General features: G+C 36.6%; 1 protein-coding gene across 7 annotated transcripts in view; it reads right to left on the bottom strand.

The window, feature by feature from the left end:
• Positions 1 to 384: 384 nt before the first annotated feature.
• Positions 385 to 18,989, bottom strand: part of PLA2G4A (phospholipase A2 group IVA) — a 167,985-nt gene continuing 149,380 nt past the window's right edge. For 5 of the 7 annotated variants that reach the window (XM_032644442.1, XM_032644478.1, XM_032644432.1 and 2 more), the window contains 3 exons: positions 12,856 to 13,051; positions 11,207 to 11,364; positions 385 to 1,008 (listed from right to left, as the gene is read on the bottom strand). In XM_032644442.1, coding sequence (XP_032500333.1) covers positions 877 to 1,008; positions 11,207 to 11,364; positions 12,856 to 13,051 — 486 coding nt within the window. In that variant the 3' untranslated portion in view covers positions 385 to 876. Of the gene's footprint in view, positions 1,009 to 5,545; positions 5,619 to 6,734; positions 6,849 to 11,206; positions 11,365 to 12,855; positions 13,052 to 18,989 lie in introns of all 7 variants that reach the window. The other 2 variants (XR_004351653.1, XM_032644456.1) reach the window with 2 other exon arrangements.

Below are 18,989 nucleotides of genomic sequence, written 5' to 3'. Positions count from 1 at the left end.
ACTTAACTCTGAACCCTAGCAGTTCAATGGTAACAAACCACAGTCATGCAATACAGATTGTCCCTAAGACAAGCCTTGCAGATACAGCCCTTGTCACTCTTCTGGATTCTTCTCTGAGGTCAACTGCTCTCTGTTGGACAAACGGGGTAATATCAGCAAAGTAAACTAGAAGTGGTTAAAATTTTTTTTTTCTACACTTTGAATAAATGTATGCCATTTGCTCAACAAATTATACATACTTTCTAAGGAAAATCACCATGATTTAAAATGATGTTTCAAATTTGAGTTTAGGTTTAACAACTTTTGTGTTTGAAAGCCATGAATCTGAGCATCTGTCATAGCAACGGTGCAATATTTCATTAAAGATAACAAACAACAACTCAGTTACCTCTTGCTCATTTGTATATAGACGTATTTATTTCATATATGTATCTACGCATATATAAATAAAAAATAGTGTTGTCTCATGACACAAATAAATCCAGTCAGTGACTTACATTCACACACAATACAAAGAATTCCATATTGAGACTGAACCTTTAAATATTCTAAAAAAGAAACCACATTTTAAAAAAGGGAACACATAAGATAGTTGGTGAGGAATGTCTAAAAATACAGCATATGTCCCTACATTTGCATCAGGAAATTCATACTGATAGAAAATGTAGCTAAGTATATTTTTATGCAATTGACATCATCTGTCAATCTAACAAACTTTTAAGGGTATTATTCTATGCAGCTAAATAACTGCAACTTTGAGTATTAACCAGTCTCTTGAGACCAGTGTTAATATCCGTCCTGTGCTTTTAAATCCAGTTGTCATGGAATTTCAGACTGCCTCTGCATCAGAAATTGCTAAGCTTTCCAGTACACAAACTATGCTGTAGGTTTGCTTAGAAACTCCTTGTTGAAGAATCTTCTTGCCTCAACACTACTGAGGGAAACAGAGCAACGAGATGGATTCTGTCTTCTATATTCAATGCTTTCAACTATGGCATTCTTTATTACCTGTGAATAGAGGCAAAAGATGTATAATTAGTGCTGTTCTGAACTCACTGAAACATTTGTTTGGTCAAAAAAATATATATATAATTAATCTTTTTATTATAGTATTCTTTTTGAAATAGAGAAATCTCTGAGTCATACATGTATATATTTATTTTATTTAATTAATTTATCTATTTGGTCGCATCGGGTCTTAGTTGCGGCTCGTGGGCTCCTTAGTTGCAGCTCACTGGCTTCTTAGTTGTGGCACGTGAACTCTTAATTGCGGCACGCATGTGGGATCTAGTTCCTGGACCAGGGATCGAAAACACGACCCCTGCATTGGGAGCAAGGAGTCTTCGCCACTGTGCCACTAGGGAAGCCCCTCATGTATATATTTAAATTCAACATCTCCGTTACACTTAAAAATTTTTTTTAAATTGATGTATAGTTGACTTACAATGTTGTGTTAGTTTCAGGTGTACAGCAAAATGATTCAGTTATATATATATATTCTTTTTTTTCAGTTATCTACCTATCTATCTATTCTTTTTCAGTTTCTTTTCCATTATAGGTTATTAGAAGGTATTTAATATAGTTCCCTGTGCTATGCAGTATGTCCTTGTTGTATCTATTTTATATACAGTAGTGTGTTATCTGCTAATCCCAAACTCCTAATTTATCCCTCCCCCTTTCCCCTTTGGTAACCATAAGTTTGTTTTCTATGTCTGTGAGTCTATTTCTGCCTTGTAAATAAGTTCATTTGTACGTTTTTAGATTCCACATATAAGTGATACCATATGATGTTTGTCTTTCTCTGTGCACATTACACTCTTCTTCAGTTTGTATCCAGATACTATTCATTCCCCCAGCAGAGAAAGAACTGTTGTGGGAGTGTCCCAGATTTTTAAAAATTTTTATTTTTATTAATTTATTTTTGGCTGCGTTGGGTCTTTGTTGCTGTGCGTGGGCTTTCTCTAGTTGCGGCGAGGGGAGGCTACTCTTCCTTGCAGTGCATGGGTTTCTCATTACAGTGGCTTCTCTTGTTGCGAAGTACAGGCTCTAGGTGCACGGGCTTCAGTACTTGTGGCGTGTGAGCTCAGTAGTTGTGGCTCGCGGGCTCTAGAGCACAGGCTCAGTAGTTGTGGTGCACAGGCTTAGTTGCTCCGCGGCATGTGGAGCATGGGTCCTTTCCCGGACCAGGGCTCGAACCCGTGTCCCCTGTGTTGGCAGGTGGATTCTTAACCACTGTGCCACCAGGGAAGCCCCTGTTTCAGATTTTTTGCTGATAAAATAGGGAATAAAATATGTGTAACATGGTAAATTTATCTTCCTTCTGTCCTTCATGGGGAAGGTAGTAAGACGGAATAAGTAATTACTAAATCTAGAATTTATGTCCTTTATAGTTAGTAGATAAGCAGAAATGAGAGACCACAAGGAAGTACAAGACTTTCCCTAATCCTAATGAGAAAATAAATTGCTGGAGAATTGCCCTGCTTCCTCAGTGAAACAAATGCAGTTATAAAACATGGATGTCCTATCTAGGAAACGCCATGCTTTGTGATTTTATTGATGATGGCTATTCTTTATTCAGAATAATCTTTGCATATATTTTGCATATAATTATTTGCATATAATAATCTTTGCATAAATTAATGGTGAATACAACCTCTAAGAATTGCTATTATAATTATCATATACTTTTTTTGGTATGATGTTAACCTAGTTAGGAACTTTTGGAATGAAGAGAAAATCTGGAATTTGGTTGAAGCAGTTATTGCAGAGCAATGGGAATCGGCTTTTGGAAGAGAGGCCTGGATAGTAACCTTGGCTCTGATGCTGTTTTTTTTTTTTTTGCGGTATGCGGGCCTCTCGCTGTTGTGGCCTCTCCCGTTGCAGAGCACAGGCTCCGGACGCGCAGGCTCAGCGGCCATAGCTCACGGGCCCAGCCGCTCTGCGGCATGTGGGATCTTCCCGGACCGGGGAATGAACCCGTGTCCCCTGCATCGGCAGGCGGACTCTCAACCACTGCGCCACCAGGGAAGCCCCTCTGCTGCTGTTTTTGAACCCTGACAAAATCAGGAAGACTCCATTCTCAGGATAGGACTATACAATTTCATCGTTTTTTTTTTTTTTAATTAATTTTTATTGGAGTAGAGTTGCGTTACAATGCTGTGTTAGTTTCTGCTGTACAGCAAAGTGAATCAGTTACACGCATACATATATCCACTAATGAGATAGAAGTTTCAGGGCCAGAGGCAAGTCACATGAATATGCCACGATTCACTTTTTCCCTTCCCCAGGGGTTGTGAGGCCACGTTAAGGTATTATACACATGCTTTTCAGCCCTCTACCATGGGCAGGAATACTTGGCAAGTCTGAGAAGTTTAGAACACCATTGGCCCTTCTCACTCAGAGCTGGTGTGGCCCTCTTGGCCTTGGAGATGTGTGCACAGTAGGGTTTTCCCATTTCACATCCAATCTAACTGGGCAAGCTGGGTTCAGTACCTGGAGGAGAGAAATGTTTGACTTGGGTGACACTAACATGCAGTTAATATTCTGTGACTTTATGTAAGGCCCAGTGGGCAGGGCCCTCTATTCTCTAATGCTAACTTCAAACAAACTGTCATATTCTAGAAAGAGGGACTTATCACAGGAATGTGATATCTTTGTTTGCTTTATGATTTTTAATTTTATATATATTTTCCCCAGAAGACAATTATATATATAACTATATATATATAAAATTGTCTTCTGGGGAAAATATAAAATACACATATTTATTTTAAATAAATATATAAATACTTATATATCTATATTATAAATATATAATTATATTATATATAACATTATATAAATATAAAATTATATATATACAATGGTCTTCTGGGAAAAATGGGCTCAAATGTTACTGAGTCTTTTAAGCAAAGCAGATATTCGCTGACCCCATCTTTCCCATGAGTAAGGGAAACATAATTCTATGGAGACAGAAGAGGGGGCTTCAAGCCTATGAAGGACACCTTGATAGAGGGCCTCCAGGCACAGTCACTTCTTGGCTGTGTGAGATCAAGGGGAATTAACTTATATCCTTGAGCCTGTTTCCTCTTCTTTAAAATGGAAATAATAATACTAATCTTGGCTTTTGCGGGAACTGGAGATCATTTATATAAAGCACTTTGCACAATGCCTGGCACATAGGAAACATTCCACAACTAGCATCTATTTATTGTTGGTATTTTTAAGCTGACCGTATGTGAGGACATTTAAATTAGATGTGAGCTTTAAATTAGATGTGAGGCTGTAAAGCTTACTAGAAACAAATGCACCATGTATAGCCAATAGCGGGCTTATTATATGGTAAAAGTCAGCAAATCAATTCTGCTATCAAATGTGTCCCACTACATCTTCTTTTAATAATCTCCCTGTCTTTCTAGAGATCATGTCAGCAAATTTTCAGTTGGTTTCTCCTACTGAAAGGAGCACCAAAGCAACATGAGACACACCAACCCTCATTGCAGAGAAGTACCCAAGTAAAACTAAATATCAGTTCTTTACTTTCCAAACACCCAAAAAAGCTTTAAAATATATTAAAAAAAAAAAAAACTGCAGGGGACATTGTGCTAATCATGACTGCTGTCAACTCCTTTACAATGAATTCATGAGCACAAAAAGATCAATAGCAATATTATGAACTAGTGGGTTTATCATAGTTGGCCCTTGGAAGGTGTTTTTAGTAAACAGGCCATTCTTTTAAAGGAAAATGGATATTGACATTTATAGCTGAAAAACCCAAATATGCAATTAGAATGTGCATGTCAAACCACTAGGTGGCGCATTAACACTGTGAAACCATTAACCAGGTTTTTCAGATTACCCGTTTGTTGTGATGTGTAACAGTGGTCCCCAACTTTCTTGGCACCAGGGACCGGTTTCATGGAAGATGATTTTTCCTCAGACCTGGCAGGAGGGTGGGGCGGGGGATGGTTTCGGGATGATTCAAGTGCATTACATTTATTATAAGTGCGCTTTATTTCTATTACTATTACACTGTACTATATAATGAAATAATTATGCAACTCACCATATTGCAAAATCAGGGGGAGCCCTGAGCTTGTTTTCCCGCAACTAGATGGTCCCATCTGGGAGTGCTGGGAGACAGTGACACCCGAAGTGTGTTGCTTATGTCCAGTCTACTCCGTAAGATACAGCTTGATTGTCACTTGCTACTCACTGATAGGGTTTTGATATGAGTCTGCAAGCAGTTGATTTATTATGGTCTCTGTGCAGTCAAACCTCTCTGCTAACGATCATCTGTATTTGCAGCCGCTCCCCAGCCCTAGCAACACCGCCTCAGCTCCTCCTCAGATCATCAGGCATTAGATTCTCATAAGGAGCGCGCAACCTAGATCCCTCGCATGCGCAGTTCACAGTAGGGTTCGCGCTCCTATGAGAATCAAATGCCGCTGCTGATCTGACAGGAGGCGGAGCTCAGGTGGCGACGCAAGCGATGGGGAGCGGCTGTAAATACAGATGAAGCTTCGCTCACTTGCCCGCTGCTCACCTCCTGCTGTGCGGCCCGGTTCCTAACAGGCACTGGTCCTGGCCCGGGAGTTGGGGACCCCTGATGTATAATCCTGTGATGTAAACAGAAGTGGCTGAGCTCAGCATCACGTCAGTTGCTAAATTCAAACCTTTCGGCATGACACATGGTACAATAAGATGTGTTTGAAAAGGCAATATGTTATATTTGAGTCTTCCTATTTTTTAAAATGATACTAGGAGTAATCATCAATAGTGTTGACACCTAATTTCCTCTTTCATTCCCCCCCAAAAGTCATTAAGAGACCAAATCCTTCCCGTCAGTTTTATCCTTGCAGGGGTCCTTATATCTCAACCCTCTTCATCCCCATCACCTATCCCCAAATAAGACTGGTGTCATCTTTTACCTGTGCCATTTAATAGTCTCCCAATTTGCCAGATCCTTTAAATATTTGGCAGTAAAGGCATAAAGAAAAAAAAGAAAACATGAAAAATGTAATCTTTCCCCCAAAGGAACAAATTTAGAGTCATGAGATTGGAAGCGCTCCAAAAGTAAGTACTGGATTCGCACAACAGAAAATTTAAAATGAGCCTTAAAAGAAAGTTACAGTATATTTTGAGAGAGAAATAAAAATTATAAATATAGCAGAATGCAAGAAGATATTCTGGAGTAAATCACTGTGGATTTACTGGCTAATGCCTGCTTCCCAATAAAGTGTCATGAAAGTAGGGGCCTTAAGTAGTCTTGTCATGTTTTATCCCAGCACTTAGAACACGGAAGGGGAAGAATAAAAATTTGTGAAATTAATGACTGCCCAGAGGTGCTCAGTGGAGGTCAATTAAACAGGATAAAGCTCAACTCATGGAGACAATGAGATTTGAGTTGAGTTGAAGGACAAGCAGGATTTGATAAGTGGAGAGGAAAGACCGGGCATTCTCAGTAAAAGGATAATCTCATAAAGAGGCTGAAGATGGAAGGTCATGGCATGTACAGGAAACATCTGGGAAGTGGTTTGGCTGGAAAGGAAGCTGTGTTTGGGGTATACTAGGACATAAGTCTTCTTGAAAGATAGATGGTTCAAAAGGGAGGAAAGAGTGAGAAAAAAACCTTTGGCCCCATCTCAGCTCCTCAACATAACAGTGTGACTTCCAGCAATCAGCCTATGTAATCCATGATTCGGTCTCCTCACATAGAAATAAAAAATACCTACCTCATGGGCCAGTTGTGAATGCTGAATATTTGAAAAGGAAATATCTGGCTTATATTAAGCACTCAAAAGTTTTCCTTGTTCTTTTTGTTTTGTGCATTGCTGTATCCTTAGTTCCTAAGGATACAACACAGTAGATACTCAATAAATATGTATTGAATTAATAAGTAAATAAGATATAAAAAGATTATAGGTAGCATTAAAGGTAAATGAATTTGGGCCTGATACAGAAGGCCATTATAACCAACAAGGACATACTGTATAGCACAGGGAACTATACTCAATATTTTGTAATAACCTAAAAGGGAAAAAAAAACCTGAAAGGAAACATATATAGATATAGATATCCATATATATATAACTGAATCACTGTGCTATACACCTGAAGCTAACGCAGTATTATAAATCAGCTATACTTCAGTTAAAAAGAAATGCCTAGAGATATCACATAAAAAAATAAGGCTATGATACATAATAAGCTTCTAAATTATTTTGTAAAAGATAAAAACTTTAACTTGTACCTAGACACTCTTAACATGATGATGAAATATCAGTAAATGAAGAAGTAAATACCAGTCCTTCTGGATATACACTTTTCCTCATTTTAATTAACCCTTAATATTTAACACTTTACAGGATCACTGGAGAAAGAATTTTAAAAGCTCATGATTACGTAGCATTGGCATATGCTGTCACTGTCTTTAGAATATGCCAACTGAATGAATAAACTGAATGAGTGAGACTGCATAACAGTACATTTTCCTGTGATAACTGGTCCTGGAAAAGAGACCTCAGAAAGTGTATTTCCTCTAGATCGAGGTGGTAGTTTATGGGTACAGCATGTAGTCACACTACCTGGCCAGGCATACATGGCCTGGAGATTCTCCACAGACAGGCATCTGCCTCCCACCAACAGGCCCTGTATCCTGACACTCACTACTCGTTCCTCCTATTGCATTAAACTCTTCAACAGTTTCTGCCAGTAAGTCGATGACATTTTTTAAATGACTTATGAAAATTTTGTTGCATATTTATTTTAGGTGTCGGGCACTGTGATCAGTACCTCTGGAGGATACAAGGTAAATAAGGCAAGTCATCGTTTTTAAAGGGTTTAAATTTATAATTAAAAGCAGAAGATAAATTTGGACACGGATAGTAATTATTATCACTAACATATTACCTGTTTCAATTGAGTGTCTCATACGCACCAAGCTCTTAAATTATATTCTTTTACTTAATCCTCATCCCAATCCTATAAAAATCTGTATCATTGTTTCCTTTCACAAATGAGGAAAGTAAAATTTGGAAAGGTTAATCAACAGGCCCAACGTCACCTAGCGAAGAGGCACAAGCAAAAATCTGAGCACCCAATTTGGTTTAATTCGAAAGCCTCTGCATTTTCCACGTACCACATGTCTACCAGTGTAAGTCACCATATATTAGGTTTCTTAAAATAAAAAAAAAAGACACACAGAAAAACCCCCATGAAATGCTGCCATTGTAAAAAGCACTTAGGCAACGTTCAGTGAAAAGGAATTTGGGAGGACTGAGTAAGTGCAGAAACCCGACACTAATGAGAAACCCAGCCTGCTGTCATGAAGTGAGCAGAAACAGAAGTTCTCTAAAGATGAACTGGACTTTAGCTTCAGCAAAGCAGGGCTGCTAGAATCTCTGGGGAAAATGAAGCAACAGAAGCACAGCAACAGAGCTGTCAGAGACAGGTTGACATTTTCAAAGTAAAGATTTAAGTCAGAATGTGAATTGAAGATGAAAATTTGCCTTAAGTCACGGTGGTGGTGGCCATAGAGTTGAAAACTGCCTCCATGGGATTGGCGGTCAGATGTCTTTGCATTAGAAGAGTTTATATACACAGTGTCCACAACTGGTGAAAAATTCCAACAGTCTGTGGCAAGTAAACATGTGTTGTGTTGCTGCAGTGTGGATAAGTCACCTACTCTCATCGAATCGTGTGAAAATGAGTGATTTGGTTCATGACTGAGCCTAGTGACCCAGCATCCTACCTCAGAGTTTGGCTGTTCTTTATTTATCATCACTTACCAAGAAGCTTCGATTCTGATAAAATGTGTTTTCCTGGTGAAAAGCAGGGAATGGGAGTCATCAAGGGAGAGCTACATGTCAGTGAAAACTGAAGTCTTACCTGGGTATGAGGCACACACACACATATATACAACCAAGAATCACTTGAACAGAAGTCTCAATGGTCATATAATTTAAGAGGAAGCCTACATTCATTCATTCAAAAAATATATGTATTTACTGCCTAGGCTGCCATTACCTATATTGACTTGTCTATATTCTTAATTCTGGGCATTTGCAAAGGTCTTGAGGTGTATCCATCGTGGTAAGGGATATAGACACACATAGTTATGGTTCCCATTTATTAAGCAGCTTCTATTTGCAGGGCACTGTTCATAGGTCACCTGATTCAAGATTCACTACTGCCAGTATGATAGGTGCTGTGACACCTGTTTCAGAGGTGAGGAAACTGAGCCTCAAAAAGTTTAATTAGCTTATTCAAAGTCACACAAATAGCCCATCTAAGAGCTAAACATGATATAAAGTCTATGACCTTGCTTCTACTTACTGTGTCAGAAAACTTCTTAGGAGCAATTAAAACCTGCTTAATTAAATGGCTTGTGAAAAATCTGTATCTGATGAGCTCAGGACAGTTATTTTGGAATTCAGTCTGGTTTTGTTCAGGCTTTAACTGTTTCATCTATGTGTCAAACAAATTACTTTGAAGAATGTTTGTAAAATATATAAATAGAACTATATCATCCTTTACAGACAATAGCTTACAAGGTTTTACATAAACCAAAACTGAAAACAATGAGAGAAATGTAGTTGTGTAAGTTACATATATATATAGACACACACGCACATATACATGTATGTCTATATACAGATATACTTTTGTGTATGTGTCCTTTTATTTTCCCAAGTCCAATAGGGTATTTATCTATTCCTATAAGCTATTTTTTTCCATTTTAGGACAACTGATCAAGTTTAATACATTTCATCCCAAGGAGTACAAAATATAATTTTGAGTTTACTGGCTTCATACTGGAAATATAGGATTACTCCTGTATTAACCCTTAGTTCTTTTCTATTTTAACAGCATGAGGTTTCATAAAACACAACTCCATTTTGAGAATGTCTGTTTGCTCCCTATGAATCATAGATTAAAATGCTGATTTTCTCTTAATATTCTTTAAATTTTCACCATCACCACAGAAACAATGTAGCATATGGACTTCTGATTTTCACTGAATATAAAAGAAAAAGGAATAAATCTATTTAGACAATGATATATTCTATAAATGTTGTTAAGCGTGTTTTACTTGAATTATCACATATTCACAAATGAAGGCTGACAAGAAACACTTTAGAGTTGCAGAAACTGAAGGTTATTGGGAAAAATTTTATATGCTTACAAAAATTAAAGACATTGATGAATAAACGTATTATGGTGTAACTGTTATAACTGCACACAATTGATCATTACTAGTTTCAGACCAAACTAAACAAACACGCAAACTAGATGTGCCAGTATTCTATTAGATCACAAAATGTAATTAAATCTCATATGCACGGAAGACTCATTCGCACGGTACATTCTTTGACTCCATTCATACAGTCTCCAAAAAGACTGACAAATCAGGCAGGATACCTTTCCCTCTCCATTTGATTTCTTTCTTTCTTTTTCTTTTATTCTTTTTTTCTAATGTGCAAAATCTGATTAGGCCAATGAACTTAGGCTTTTACGACTGATAACCATTTGTCAGACACTACGATGTGGAACCGCAAGCCAACATGATTCCAATTACACAATAGTCCTAAATGGTGAGTTAGCAGCTAAAGAATTTTACACAGAGACAGAATTTTAGCAGCAGATAAACTAGTGATTGGAATAATACTGAAGAGAATGACTTGTTTCTTATATCTCTGAAGCAAAGCATACTTGATATCTCCAGGGCTAAAAATGGAGAGACTACTACTTTAGGAGACATTTCTAAGATCCACAAAAATAAAGACATTTAAAAGCATGAGTGTATCCATGAAAAGTCATGCTATTTTTGCAGATTAACTACACTTCTGGTTACACTCACTTTCTCACTCTTATATTTCCATTTTATCACTTTTCTTCCTAATTAAAATTTATTTTTTCATATGAGAAATACACTAGACACTTTGGGAAAGAAGCTGAGGATAACTATCCTTCAATCAAATAATATTATGAAATGTGGGCTCTGCCAATTTGGAGGCATTTGTTTTCTTATTTGTGAATTTTATGGGGTTCTTCTGGAGATTAATAGAATAATTCATGAAAAATAAAATGGTACAGTTTGGGTGTCGTTCATAAACCTTACTTTTAATTAATTAAAATGAGGTATTGCTATGTTCATGTTATATGGAAGTATCTGACATTGTCAATGATTGTAGGAGATACTTACATCAATGTTGTTCAGGGTATTGAAGTACATCAGATCATGCAGCCTTTTGAATGCTTGATTTGGGTATTGAAAGTTGAAGGTTGAAAATGGTGATTCAGGGTCATCAAAAATATCAAAATCAGCTAGTTCTTTCTCTTCCTTAGTTTCTCTTGGAACACCTAATATAAGAGTCTCAAATGGTGTTATTTTGAAAACCACAAATTACCTCTAAAATCCAGGGCATAAAACATACAAATAGCCATAAACACAACATTGGTAGCCCCTTCAGGGATCATATAATCCTTAGTATACAGTATTAGGCCTCTGCCTATATTTCCTGGACTTGACCATTTTCGTGGGCAAATTCTAATTACCAATTTCAGCATCTCTGTGCCTAAGAGCTTTCTACTCCTCCTTGTTACTGTTCAAGGATGCTTTGCTCACTAGCATCAGGCTGGAAATTCCAGTAGATAATACTCTGTCCCAGGAAGCAGTCAACCAAAGACTCTATGGTGTTGGTATATAAATTCCCCAGTTCCCTTGCCACTTGCTGTGTAAGTGGGAAGGATGATTCCAGACCATAGGTTCTATTTCATTTCCTAGAGTTTCCCAGCAGGATCAGGTTCTCCTCGTGGTAGTAGCTTACTAACACATCTTTTGTTGTCTGCCTTTCTTCCCTTTATCAGTTCCCTGCTCTCTTACTAAAGTTTCCTAGTTCACTCAAATAAACCATTTTCACTTGAACCTTTTGCTTGGAATCTGCTTCTGGTAGAATCCAAATCCAAACATTAATTGTCTTCATGTCACGGGAATCCCCTCCACATCCTATTTTTGAGAATTAATAGTGATAGAAAATTCAAAATTTTCTAGGTTTTAAGTATTCCACTGTTCAATAACTAAAAATGCCAACAAATTCTTCCTTCTTTTGTGTTGAAGTATGACATCATAATCTCCACCTCTCTTGATTTTTTCTCTGACTCCCTCCACTATCTAGAAGAAGATCACTGTCTTCTCCATAGTCTCCATGACTATTTTTTGTCTGTCCTTTCACAGCTACATTTTCTGGTCCTAAAATAATATGATTTTGAGGCATTTAGCATCTTGACTGTCAATCTCTAGATCTCCTTTTGTTAATCAGTATCTTCCAGGATACAGAAGAGTCTATAGACTCCTCTGGATGTGGCAAAACAAAATGCCTTAAATTTGATTCTCTTTTTTTTTATGGAATATAACATGGCAAGCTGAAATTACTAGCCATATCGTACTGCTAGATAACATTAATTTTTATGGCCAGTTAACATTCCCAGAATTTTTTGCATGATTTGTTCTGAAACAAAGCCTCCCTTACAAGGGTAGTATTTAAAATATTTAACAATGCCTATGACAAGGGTACCATTCAATCAGAACAAATACAATCTGAGGTTGTGGAGTAAAGCCCCAGAGATTTTTACTGAGCTAGTTGTTCACCCTTCAGTTTCTGAATGATGAGGAGCCAGGGGCTCTTGGGCTAAGAAAGAGGGGGAGTACTCGGGGTCTCAGGATAGTAGCCATTTATCAAGGTAAGGGAAGTGTTCAATGTTGTAATAGCTGGTATGGCAGTGTCAGTATGAACCAGCTTAATGTTAGTCTTTATCAGAGTTCTACTTTACAGAATATAACTCCCAATGTACCTGGAGCCTTGTACTTTCTGAAGTTGATGTTGGCCAGAACAAAGTGGATGATAGTTGGGCAACATTTCTCAACATCAGGATTCTTGGGTTTAAAGACATAGCATTCCTTCAGTCCTTCTCGATCAAACACATAAGGATCGATCTTTGGAAAGGGGAGCTTATTCATTTTAGCCCACTTTTCTGCAAGTAGAAGTTCCTATGGAAGAGAGGGAAAGATCATTTGTTCAGTTGGTCTGCACATTATTCAATATTAGTTAGGTGTCTACTATGTGCTAGCAGTATGCTCCTTGCTAGGATGAAAAATGACCCTGTTCTTAAGAAGCTTATCAATCTCAAAATATATAAAACTACTCCATCAACAAACTCACTATTATTTTGTCAACTTTTTGTATAGGGCTAGTTCCATAGGAGGCATTGAAAAATTATTAACGAACTGAATGAAATTACGTCGATGCAATTGCTAGAGAAATAAGCATATATTATGAGTTCTGGGCATTTATAAGCCAAGTGAATGCTTCAGAGTCAAAAAGAATTTGTTGAAGCAGAATGAGGAGCACTCTGTTACTGATTTTTTACCTGCATCTTCTCCACAAAACTGATTAAAAATTAATACATTTTCTGAATGCAAAAACATTGAGTTGCCCTGAATTAGTTTTTTTTTTTCTTTTCTTTTCTTTGCTTTTGTTTATGAAAAGAAGCTGAGCTTCTGGCATCACTTGTTATTCTGTGTGCAGTGGCCAAGAATTGGCCATACAGAGGAACCAAGAGTTAGTTAATGGGCGTAGCAGATTGTCATTGCTTCCACATATGAACTTCCTTCCGGATAAAAGGCTTATACATCCTTACTGGAATGAGAAGACACCTGGCACACAGACACAGAGCTGATTTGCATCCACTGACATGTAACGCGACCAAGAAATACAAGGTTGCTGTCAACTACTGAGGTTTCAGGTTTGTTTCTGCATCAAGGCTGACTAACACAACGGGTAAGCACAAAAAATAATTACATTTAAACTAAAGAACATAAATCGATACAGAGAGGTGCAGCGAATAGAGCTTATTTCTACTGAAATGCAGCTGAAGGGCAAAAAGGACAAATAAGAAGCAGACTGTGGTAGTGGGAAAAGCACCAACTCCGGGACCAGATTGCCTGAGTTAAAGTGCAAGCTCTGGGACTTTGGGCATGTTCCTTAATGTCTCCACACCCAATATCCTCAAATATAAAGTAAAGATGGCAATGATAGTACATATTTCATAAGACTGCTGTTAGAATTAAATAAATTAATATGAGTGCACTATTTAGAACCATGCCTGTCATTTCATGCTATGCAAATATTTGACAAATACATGTCAGTAAAGAGAAGAAAAGAGATGGAAGGGGAAAAGTGAAGAAAGAAAAGAGGAAAAAGGAAGAGAGATAGCAATGGTATTGGGGAAATCCCTAAAGGAGGGAAGTTTTAGAGAAATGACCACTATCATCTTAAGTTTTTTAACTACTTTTGTAGTCACATTGATTCATTCAATGATAATCATTAGTTGCCAATCTAAGTTCCATGCTAGGAGGTGGGGACATAACACTGAGTGAAACTCTTGTTCTTATGGGATGTACATAGCCTGGTAGTAATCAAATAACACTTCAGGTTTAAAACTGTGGCAAATGCTATGAAAAAAGTATTTATTTGCCATGAGATTTTGCAGTATACCTGGACTATTTCCTCAGAGCGCTTATTCATTCATTCAACGTTATAATTGAGCACCTATATTCTAGGCATAAGAGAGAGGCTGTCCTTGGATACTTAGGGATTATAAATCAATGGGAAATATAAAAAATAGATATGATAGTGCAGTATGGAAGAGGCAGGGAACACGATGGATGGCTTCATGCCTAGGCTGTGCAGCCTGAAAGGCCCAGCACATCTTGACTTGCAAGCTCGGTGATCTGAGACAAACCGCTTATCACTACAGCTAAACAGGGAAGAAATTATTTTGTGGGAGGAATTATGCAATGATGCTCTCCTAATGGCACCATAGGGATCATAAGTAACAACAAACGCACATGGACCAGGTTGTGTACTATCCTTGAAATAGCAGGCTCCCAATCCCATTTTATCTACATTTCAGCTGTTTCTTATTTCTCAGCAACTCATATATACACAAATGAGTTGTAAAATAAAGTTAGCACTATTATCTTCCTGAACATTGCTGTGAGGATTAAATGAGATCATGTATTTTTAAAAACTCAGTATTTTATATTTAAGAAAACAAGTACTTTAAAATAGCACCTTATGCTTTGTGACCACCTAGGGGGTGGGATAGGGAGGGTGGGAGGGAGACGCAAGAGGGCTGATTCACTTTGTTATAAAGCAGAAACTAATACACCACTGTAAAGCAATTATACTCCAATAAAGATGTGAAAAATATAAAAAAAAAAAATAAAATAGCACCTTAAATTCAGAGAAAAATATGTTTTTCATTGAACTTTCACTGTTCCTGATGCTTCTAGAATGTCGTGAATTTTAAGTTGATCGACTCTCTCAATGCCATTTACTGAGAAATAAAAATCTGGGAGAACAAAGGATTTGATTTATATTAAAGCATTTGTTTCATAAACTGTTAAGCTAAATGTGATTATATTTCACAGAAAATCCCATACATATATATGAATAATTGTTTGTTAGAAACTTGAGAAAACTTTTATCTCTAAACCATTTTTCTTCCTGTTCAGTTGAATTATTCAGCCTGTTATTTCTTGTCTAGCACTGTTCACAGTTATTCATTAAGGATTATTCAACATCAAAATAAAACTAAAAGTTCACGCTGTGGAATTGCGTGAGAACAAGGAAAAGAAGGAGCTTTCTAGTGTTTCCAAACATGACTCAAGGGTATGACCAGTGATGTGTGGATGTGTGGAGAAAGAGGAAAAGGGGAATTGTGTGAGGTAAAAGACCGAGCTATTTTTAGATAAATATTTTACGCTGGAATCAGGAAGTGATAGAAACTTTCCCTTTCCTTATATGATCCTGACATGGAAAAGATTAAAAACTGATGACTATAAAGGCAGTGATTACAGGATGGAAAAGCCATCTCCTCTCTGATGTCTTGTTTCTCTGTCTGTAATGGCTAAGAAACAATGACACAACTATAAATAGAGCAGACGAGTTTGAAAAGAGTATTTTAGAAGAATGCAGTGAGCAAAAAAATTGCTGCTCCACAAATTACAGCAATATGCCAGAACTGTGTTCTAACCATCCACTTTGGTTATTGTTTGACACCTCAGACAGTTCAGATTTCCACAGACTAATTCATGGTAAATTCACGTAGTACTAACTAAAATGATTTTCTGTGGAGATAAAAACTTGATAGTGTCCTTCCAAGTGATACTTTGTAAGATATTTGTGCTCATTTTTAAGTACTAAAACATCTTGAAAGATAGGAAAAACAATCTAAATAACATAGAAATATATTCAAACTATAGTGTTAATGGCATATATATGCCATTTTATTTATTTATATATGTAAATATATACTTAAATTAAATCTATATATATATAATAAATTAGCTTTTCTCTAGAGGAAATGAGGTTTTTTTTTTTCTGTATAAACCTAGGCTATGTGTTTTCTAAGATATTTATCATTATTCAAAATCTATTTTTAGATTGGGGAGACGTATGGAGTATAATTGTGTAAATAAATTTACAGAATTTTAAAAAATTATTGAAGCAACAATTGTATAAGATACAATGAATATAAACAACAATTTAGAATTCATTATTTTGTGGTTATGGTCATTCCCACTTCCAAAAAATGTATTATATTAGGTTCCAAGAGCTTTATAATGCAATAGACATGAAATAATTTTCTATATCTAACAGTGTATAGAATTTACAGAGCACTTTGTACTTCTCCTTAGTTCTTTTTCACTAAGAGGTTACTATACATTCACCAAAATATGTAAGGAGAAATTAATGTTGGGTATATCTCCTCATCACAAGGCATCTGATCCTCCATGACCAATACAGGTGTAATGGGTTGAATGGTGGCCCTCCAAAAGACAAGTCCATGCCCTCAACACTCAAGACCTGTGAATGCAACCTCATTTGGAGAAGGGGTTTTTGCAAATGTAATTAAGGGTATGGAGATGAGATCATTGTGGATTAGCTGGGTGAGCCATAAATCCAAAGACACATGTTCTTACAAGAACACACACGCAGAGGAGAAGGCCATAGGAAGACAGGGGCTGAGACAGGAGTTATACAGCCACAAGCCAAGGAAAGCCTGGAGTTACTAGAAACTGGAAAAGGCAAGGAAGAATTCTCCTGTAGAGCTTTCGGAGGGAGTGTGGCCCTGAGGACACCTTGATCTCGATTTCTGGCCTCCAGAACTGTGAGAGAATACACTTCTGTTGTTTTAAGCCACCATGTTTGTGGCAATTTGTTACTGCAGCCCCAGGAAACTAACACAAGAGGTAAATCTGTAAATGCTTCATTTAATAACATGCAGTTCCTTTCATCAGACATGGTGGACTGATGCCCACAGAGCTAACACTTGGATTGGTTTGGCCATGCTGGTTTCATCCAACCTAAAAACCATAAGTACATCATATACAGAGGTTCTAAACCAAGGATCATGCCATAAGGTCAATAAATAAATCAAGTTAGTGTGGAAAAATACAGATTCTTTTTCTGTGTTATTTGTGGGTAAATGAAATTTTGACCTTGAATGAAAATATAGGGAGATAAAGTTAATTTAGATATATTGCTTCTATAATTTGTAAAGACTGGCTCATTTAAAATTTTCCTTGCTTCTCTCTTCTTTTTCTCCTTCCTTCATTGCCTCCTCTCCTTCCTTCTTTCCTTTTATTTTTATTTATTTATTATTTTATTTTAGTTTTTTGGCTGTGCCACACAGCTTGTGGGATCTTAGTTCCCCGACCAGGGATTGAACCTGGGCCCTCAGCAGTGAGAGTGTGGCATCCTAACCACTGGACTGCCAGGGAATTCCCCTTTCTTTCTCTTTTAAGAGAATGAACCCATTGTTCTGGCTTCTGGTCATTGAGCATTTTAAAAGGCCTGAAAAACGGTGAGATTTATGTCCAATATACAGCAACATAATATAAAATAACATAATTTATGGCATAGCAACCCAAATCTATTATTCTCCATAAAATTTTGTAAGGTAAAGGAAAAAACTCTCCAGTAGTAAACTAAATTTCCCTATATTCCTTGTTTTCTCCTCAAGACATCCAAAATTATTTCCCCCTTAAATTTAGTCTGTTTATTTTGCAGACTTGAATATGAAGACCCTGGGCTTATTTTTATGATCAAAATTAAAGATAAACCCTATTAAAATTTTCCTTGGATGGATCCTACTGGTAAAATGAATTTGGATAGCACATATCTAAGTTACTAAATGGTTAACAAAAAGAAACTTGACAAAATGAAACACAGAGCTGTTTTTCTTAAATCATTTAATAACACTATTTAGAGTCATGAGGCTCTTTATATTTGGACTATTATTAGGGTGTGTGCCCACTAATCTAAAAAAAAAAAACAAAAAAAACTCCAGTATCACTGACATTGACGTCATGACCTTTCAAGGCCAGTTATAAAATATAATATGAACTTTGTTGCCTTTATCAAAAGCCATGATATCCATCATTCTCTATCTCCCTGACAACATCTGAGATTTAACTACACTTATGAAATAAAGTTAACGGTTCTAATTTTTTGCTCTACTCTTTAATTTCAAATGGTATCGATATTTTAGTCTCAAAAATAGAAAATTATTCACTATTTAATCACCTTTATAAAATCATATTGCTTATATCCAGGTATTGCATTGGAGCTTCTCCCCTGCTATCAAAAACTTTGATGTAGATTCAATTTTTAAACCTTACAATATTATACCTAAAATAACTATTCTACTTTAGCATTAATAGTATATTTTTATTAATTTAAAAATTAGAGATGAGTAATCTTTTAGATCCATATTGAAATGAATATTCTTATAATGACACTCTATATAACAACACTCGTAAGTTTAAAAAATCATTTTCAGTATTCCAAATGAGCCTGAAAAGTTCACTTTGTTCACTTTGAATTTCCTGAAGTTTATTTTTGGAGGAAAAAAATGTA

This window comes from Phocoena sinus, chromosome 1, assembly GCF_008692025.1.
Source record: "Phocoena sinus isolate mPhoSin1 chromosome 1, mPhoSin1.pri, whole genome shotgun sequence".
Lineage (NCBI taxonomy): Eukaryota > Metazoa > Chordata > Mammalia > Artiodactyla > Phocoenidae > Phocoena > Phocoena sinus.
The sequence above is the reverse complement of the archived record's forward strand: the minus strand, read 5'-3'. Positions and strand labels throughout refer to the sequence as shown.